Source organism: Ailuropoda melanoleuca, chromosome 2, assembly GCF_002007445.2.
Source record: "Ailuropoda melanoleuca isolate Jingjing chromosome 2, ASM200744v2, whole genome shotgun sequence".
NCBI classification, from domain to species: domain Eukaryota; kingdom Metazoa; phylum Chordata; class Mammalia; order Carnivora; family Ursidae; genus Ailuropoda; species Ailuropoda melanoleuca.
The window spans coordinates 86,550,346-86,558,269 of NC_048219.1; the positions used below are offsets into that span (position 1 = coordinate 86,550,346).

Genomic DNA, 7,924 nt, shown 5'->3' on the forward strand with positions numbered 1-7,924 from the left:
TTCTGGTAAACATTCCACAACTTGCTCTCTGTAGGGTAAAGATGTCCTTCCTGGTTTATAGTGTTCGCCAGTTTCCTTGGTGTAAATTCTCCTACCATTGCCCACTACTTTCAGGTTCCCAGCCTAATGTCACCGAACACACAGCTGGGGAGAGATGTATAGTAGCACAACATTATTAAATATTTCCACATTATAATACATATAAATAACATTAGCGTAGATAATAGTAAAATAATTAAGAAGTGATGAGCTTTGAGAATTTATTACCTTGTGTTTCATATTTTCTTTATGTTTTATGTGGTTTGTTAATAATGACTGTAACTTTAACAACTGGCTCACAAAATTCCAGGAAATTTAGCAAATGATTCTTAGGCCAGTATAAGCCAGTTCCAGCTCACCACTGGGTAGAATGGAGGAGACTCTGATTCAGAAAAAACATGAAAATTCTCCTTATCAGTTAGATTTGGTCATTTTGTTCCCTGTTTTTCTCTATACAAACATCAGGAAAAATCAAAAAGTATACTTACTTGGCCTTCTGGGAAGAGGCAAAAGAATAGGATTTGTTCTCTTCCATGTTTCTGACAACTGTAGAAGAGTTAAACTATTCATTACAGATCAAAATAAATAGATAACTCAAAATAAAATTGGCCAAAAAATTCTGCCTGGGATTTACCATGTCACTTCTCTGCTTAAAATCCTTCAACAGCTCCTCATTACATACCCAATAAATTATAAATTCCTTAACACATCTTACAAAGCCTTTATAACTGACTTCAACCCACCTAGATAGGACATCTGTTTTTACCTGCCCAGAATCTATTCTCCCTTTTCCTATAATAACATCTCGATTTTATCTAGGAGAAATACACTTCCTCGGTTAGCGATTGGCTTGGTAGAACTCTAAGCAATGTTTATCCAACTTCTCCTGGTTAAGGGTCAGGTTCATTTCTTTTTTTTTTTTTTAAACCAAATGGGCCAATCATACCTTCTCTCCCTGGAATGCAGAATCTTGAGTGGAGTAACAGAGAGCTCTACTGCAGCTTGGTTGGAATACATTAATCCTGACAGAAGCCCCTGAACAGACCCACAATGAGTTCCTGCTTATCTAGATTTCTGGGCCATGCTTGGTGCCTCTTTTTCCAGATCCTGGTCATTAGCCTTCCTTCAGTTTGCTAACTATCCCAGAGTTTTGTTTGTTTGTTTCATTTAACTTAGCCAAGATTATCTCTGTTGTTTGCAAGGCCTTGTACCTTCTGTACCACCTTTGTAGCCCCATCTCCCACACCTATCCACACCCATATGTGCCCCAAACTTCTGGGACCATTGGCCTGTCCCTAGTATAGACAGGCCTGGCCCATGGTGGCAAATGAATTCCGTGATGTTTCAGGACTCTGCCCTGGCCTGCCTTTTTCTCCATGGTCAGCTTCTTCTCAACCTTAAACATTCAGCTCAGTTGTCTCCTTCTTTATGAAATTCCATGAACTTCTCAAGACAGAGTTAGTTCCTCCCTCAATACTGGTGTGCACTTCCACCATAGCATCTATCAAATTGTTTTATCTCCTCCTTTTCTCTCATCTGACTGCGAACAAATTTAGGATAGAGATTTCTTCCTATGTAATTCTGAATATTCAGTACTTATCAGAGTGCCTGGTATACAGTAATGTTTGGTGAATGCATGAATGAGTACTGAGACATCTCCCAAGGCAGGAAGGAGATAATTGGCCAAGCAGTCCCCGTCATCAAAGGGATACACTGTAGGCTGACACTACATAGGAATATTTCTGAGGAAGAAATTCCCTAAAGGTCCCAGGGGTTCCACGCTTAGAAGCAAGCAGACTTGCTTTGTCATAAATAAAGGAAGGTGGTGGGGAGGGGGATTTTCATATGAATTGCTGGATGTCATCACCCAGAGCAAACTTGGAAGCCATATGTTGAAGATGGCAGTCAAAGTATTTGAATGATTGTAGATCAGAGGGCCTTCCCATCCCTATCAATTTATAACTGGACTTTTGAACTTTGAATTAAATAAAAAATAAACTTTGTAGTTTTAGTCCTCTGAGATCTCAAGATTTATCCATTATAGGATCTAGCAATACCTCACCTATTTATAGAAACTGAGGTTAGATGCGGTTACAACAAAAACCCAAAATCTGTTGCTTTGGCTTACCAGTTGACAGTGAATAGTAAAGAGATGAAAAATCAAATGTTACAAGGCTAGAGCTCTAGGCTATGCCATGCAAATATTTAGTAAAAATGTCACCTGTGATGACTGATGTATTAGCTTTCTGTTGCTGAGTAACAAATCTTTCCAGAACTTAATGGTTTAAAACAATAATGAGCATTTATCATCTCTCACAGTTTCTGTGGGTCAGGAATTCTGGAGCAGCTTGGGATCTCTCATGAGGTTGCAGTCAGATATTGATAGGGCCTGCAGTTGGGGTGGTGGGACCGACTCACTCACATGGTTACATGACTAGCAAGTTAGCACTGGCAGGTCGGTTGCTCTTGGGTCTATGAGGGTCCCGTGAGCTGGTAGCTACTTTCCCCTAGAGCAAGTGATCTAAGAGATCAAGGCAAAAGCTTCCAGTTCTTTTATGACCTAACCTTAGAAGTCACATACCATTACTTCCATCATATTTTATTGGTCACTTTCCCTCAGACTGTCCCAACTCCTATGGAAAGAATGAACTAGTGAGGAGGAGGATTTGAGGTAAAGACATCAAGTATGGCTCCTTTTTCTTTGTTTTAAGGATTTCATTGTATACATGATATGTGTTTTAATCTGCTCCAAATGCTCTTGGGAGTAGGCAGGATTTGAATAGATGGTAGCTATCATGCTAATTCCAGATGGGTATGCAATTGCTACCATGAGGGAAGCCCTTAGCCAAGGATGACGTCTGGTCATGACTCCTTGGGCCAGGACGGAGTTTTGAGGGGCATCCCCCCCACCAGCTCCTCTTTCTCTAACACTCACTTTCCTGAAAAATGTTCAGTTTTTCTAATTCATCCAGGTTTTCCAGGTCTATTTTTCTACCTTTCTCACTTGCTACAGTTATCATCTCTACACTGGCTGGACCTATAGATGGAAAAAAGACCCAGGCATCTCCAGAATTGAGTTAGATTAATAAAACCAATAGAAAATGGCTGAGATCAAATAAATGTAAATGAGCTGAATCCACAGAATATAATGTGACCCAAAAATCCTCAATCATGTCTATAAGGCAGACACAATGACAAAGGATGTTCTTATGGCATTACAACAAATATGGACATCTCTAATGTATCTCAGATCAGAGCTTTAACTTTCTCAAACTTCTTTTCTCATGATTGTATCAGGCTGAAGCCATAATTTCTAGGACAACTCTGTATTATTCTTGAATTGAATATTAACTGTCTTCCCTTTAAATATTTTTTAGTTACTCATTTATCCAGTAGTCAAAGACCCTTCTTCTTGACTTTTTAAAAATCCCATTGAGCTGAGTACTGTGTCTAGTTAGGTTCCACAAATACACTGAGATAGATGAGTAAGAGACAAGGAAAACAGCTAACAACCTGGAGAAAACACACAGTGGACACCAAAATAAAAGAATAGCATAATTTCAAAAGGTATTTACTTAAAAAACAAAAGTAAGCTTAAAATCTGTTTTGTGCACTCAAAAAATTTTTAAAGAAAACATGGACTCTGTAAAGCAAGAAATGAAGCAGAAGATAATAAGATAGTAGACTGGAGTTGGAAAAAGGAGCTGGCAGAGTTAGTAAACAAAGCCACAGCAGAATTTAAGAATAAAGAGCAAAATTAGCAACACATAAAGCCAAATCAGTACTGTAAAGAATCACATCAGGAAGTCTCCCAGAATGCCAAGAGGAGGAACAAAGGTATGAAAATTATCACAGAGGAGATAAAAGACATGGCGAGAAGGCCATAGAAATCCAACACATAAATATGGATCCTCCTGAAAGACAGTCAAGACAAAAGAACCATAAGCATCAAAGATCTAATGGGAGAAAGCTTCCTTAGAAAGCCTGATAAAAGACCTGAAATCACAAACTGGAAGGAATTCATCATGTCCCAGGGAAAAAATCTAGACAAATTTTGATTTGCAAGTAGAAAGACAATCCTACAAATTTAGAAATATAAGAAAACAGCCCCTGATATTGTTTGTGTAATGCTAATGAACAGTTATGTTTTCATCTTCTTGTCCAATTGTGAACATAGAGTAAGATCCTACCTTGTCTGTAGGAGGTAGGGTTTCTGGGAAGAAAATGGATATTTCAATGTCAAATCCTGAAAAGAGAAAGATTCTAGGATGAGAAAAGAAATAGGAAGAAGAGGGAACTCCTTTCTCTGTCTGAGACTCATTCTCCTAGGCCTGGAATCCAGCGAGTGCCAATGTACTCAATATGCTTCCAAAAGAAACAGAACAAGTGTGTCTGCCATATAGAGGCAAGTCAGGACTAAGGGAGTTAATGAGTTAGTACATTTCAAGATCTAAGAATAGTATCTGTCACATAGTAAGCACTTGGTAGATATTATTCTACATGATATAATGACTGCCATTTTCTTGCATATGACTAGCAAAATTTTATTGTTAAATGATGTAACTTAGACTCAGCTGGAATACAGAGATTTAAGGGAAGGGTCTGTGCACTTGTTCTGCAGGGATTGAGAGAAGAGATCTCCTTCCCTCTCAGAGGCCATTGTTGGTCATGGGGATTGGTAATAGCTCTAATGGGAAAGAGAAGCGAAGGTGATGACAAAAAAGCAAGAACTCATGGCTCTTGGTTTCAGCCATCCCTCCCAGTGCTTTGAGAGGTGAGTCAACTGGACATAAATCTGGTATGAAGGTTTCTGGACACATTCTGCAACCAAAAATATGGGGTAGCAGTTCTTTGGGTCACCAAGACCTGTCCTTGACTTGGACACAGGTGTTACAGCAGGGAAAATCCTGAATGGTGCCATTCAAAGCTTTGCACAGGGCTGGGGCCAGTGAGACTGCGTGCCTTTCTCTGCTATGCCAAGCTCACTGAGACCCTGAATGCCACCATGCATCCCAGTAAGCCACCAAGGTAAACTGTTTGCCTTGATATGCTCTCCCAGAATTCTGCACTATCACACAGCCTTGAATCTCAGTTAGATGAAATTCTAATTCATCATGTAGCATCTGTGTGGGCCTCTACCTGCATCCTTGATAGATGGAGCCAAGGACATGAAGTTCTCTGGTTTGATTCTCCCATAGTAGGGCTACCTCCATGGTTTCCTAGCCTTCTGGATAAGGGATTAGACATCTGACAGGTGGTTTGGGCTGCTTAGTATGGCAGAGTTCAATTCCAAGAAGGAGAGACACCTTCCCTTGTGTGTAATAAATTTGTGAGTCTCAGTTACTCAGATTTCAGTAGTCTAAACACTCAGGTCCTCAATGCCAGGAGCACTCGAGGCTGTGCTTCCGGGTATGGACTACAGCAGCTCCCACACTGGGTTATTGCTATATGGAGCCAGCTTGGAGTGCTATGGGACTATAGGAGCTACAGGACAAGCTAGAGCCCTAGTGCAAAAAGAATAAGCCTCACAGCAGTGCATTAAGGCTCATGAAATGAGTATCGAATGGATGAAGTGGTGATTTAGTCTATGTTTGAGCAACTACAAGGGAGAGGGACTATTTCCTAAAATAATTCATCTTTAGACCCTTAAAGAATTATTCCTTGTTTTGAATTAAATCTAGCTTCATTTAACTTCCAGTCCTTTGTTTTACATACATTTCCAGGGGCCATATCAATTCTACCCATTCTTTCACATGAAGATAACTATCATGTTCCTGAGTCTCCTTACTTCAGTTCCTTCCATCGGTCCTCATCTGGTGGCTCACCTCTGAACATGCTCCAAAACATCTCTATGCCTCTTAAAGTGTGGTACAAAAATGCAGTACTCAACGTGTGGGCTGATGGGTACCAAATTCAATGAGATTATTACTCTGTTATAGATTGTGTGCTTTTTTGTTGTTGTTATCACATCAGAAATTTACTTGTTTAGCTCTATTTGCTAAAAATATCATCCGCCTTTCCACTCTTCCTAACCTGTAATTAAGTAGTTGTTTGTGTAGCCAAATTATAAGTAGTAACATTTAAAACACAATGCCTGGGGCCCCTGGGTGGTGCAGTCGTTAAGAACTCTGCCCTCGGCTCAAGGCGTGATCCCCACGTTCTGGGATCCAGCCCGGCATCAGGCTCCTCTGCTGGGAGCCTGCTGCTTCCTCTCCCACTCCCCCTGCTTGTGTTCCCTCTCTCGCTGTCAAATAAATAAAATTTTTAAAAATAAAAAAAAATAAACACAATGCCTGAATTATGGTCTAGCTCATTATGATCATTAACTTCATCTTATTAGTCATGACCANGTTTTTAAAAATAAAAAAAAATAAAATAAACACAATGCCTGAATTATGGTCTAGCTCATTATGATCATTAACTTCATCTTATTAGTCATGACCATTACAAAATGGAATGACCACTTAAAATAAGATATTAGCTCTGGCCCCACCATCTTCAGCCTCAGAAATGAAATGCTACTTTGCATTACATCAGCTATGGGATTCTCAGACCATCTAATTGTATCCCGCCCCTTTTAGCCAGGCCATCTCTAATTAAGCCACGCCCCCAGAACGCCCTCTCCTTGGCCCCGCCCCCGGAGCCTCTGCTCCCAGGAGCCTCGCGTCCGCCCCGCCCACTCTTAGCCCGGGGCGGGAAGCACTGGATATAGCCACGGATTGGTTGACTGGGGCGCAGCTTGATGGCGTCGGCCTGGCTAGCTGCGGTCCCGGTGGTGGCCCCCGGGCGAAGGCCGCCTTTGTGAAGGGGCCTGTGGCCCGAGCTTGCTGTGGCCACAGGGAGTGGAAATTGGAGGCACGAGCCTTCGGTACACTTCGCCATGAGTTTCCTGATAGACTCCAGCATCATGATTACCTCTCAGGTGAGCTATTGCCTCCCACCCCGGGACCCCAGCCCCGTGAATTGTCTTCTCGGGTTTCGGTGACGTCGGCTGGCCCAAGATCCTGCTGTCCTCGTCCACTGCCTGGACCTGCCTCATCGGTTCCCAGAGCTCGGGGAGAGTGTGGGATTTGCTGAGTCCGGTTCCCTCAGCCCTCATAGTGGGAAGGCGTCCTGCGGCCGTCGGCGCCCCCACCCAGCCTCTATCTTCCCGCTCTCTCCTCCACTTTTGGAGAGAATCACGCGGCCTCGGTGCTCAGAGCCGGTGCCACGAGAAAAGAGCGATCCCCAAAGCGCCCCAGAGCTTCTGGACTGTCCGTCTGACCCATGGCTCGGGGAAGAGTGTAGTTCCGGGCGCGGAGTACGCAGCCTACCAATGGGAGCTGGCTCCTGGGGACACGTGAGGTCCTTGCTGGTTAGTTGTCAAATCCTGAATCCCCGTTCGCAGGAATTTGCCGAGGTCAGCTCAGAGACCTTAAAAGTACGGTAAGGTTTGGTTTGTGCGCCAACACCTCATCCTTTAATCCTCTTTCTGCTGCCCACGCTCTTCGGATCTTTTTCTTGACCCACCTTTCTTACCCATTGGGCACCTTCATTCATTCGCACAGTCAGCAGACTTTTATGGACCATTGTATAAAAATTCCCAGGGTACAAACCTAAATAAACACTAATTCCTTGTTCTGTACAGCTATGTCTAGGAAGCCTCTTGCTTTTTAATTTAAATTCAATTAATTAACATATAGTGTATTATTAGTTTCAGAGGTAGAGTTTAATGATTCATCCTTGCATGTAACACCCAGTGTTCATCACAAGTGTCCTTCTTAATGCCCATCACCTAGTTGCCTCCCCTCCGGCAACCCTCAGTTTGTTTCCTATAGTTAAAAGTCTCTTATGGTTTGTTTCTTTCTCTGATTTAGTCTTTATTTTTCCTACCCTTCCCCTATTA

At 42.2% G+C, this 7,924-nt stretch overlaps 1 protein-coding gene across 12 annotated transcripts in view; it reads left to right on the forward strand.

Moving 5' to 3' along the window:
• The first annotated feature begins 6,726 nt into the window (after positions 1-6,726).
• Positions 6,727-7,924, forward strand: part of LOC100482276 (Golgi pH regulator) — a 60,713-nt gene continuing 59,515 nt past the window's right edge. For 8 of the 12 annotated variants that reach the window (XM_034642992.1, XM_034642937.1, XM_011231470.3 and 5 more), the window contains exon 1: positions 6,727-6,961. In XM_034642992.1, the coding sequence (XP_034498883.1) occupies positions 6,920-6,961 (42 nt within the window). In that variant the 5' untranslated portion in view covers positions 6,727-6,919. Of the gene's footprint in view, positions 6,962-6,988; positions 7,465-7,924 lie in introns of those variants that run through there. The other 4 variants (XM_034642966.1, XM_034642959.1, XM_034642947.1 and 1 more) reach the window with 3 other exon arrangements.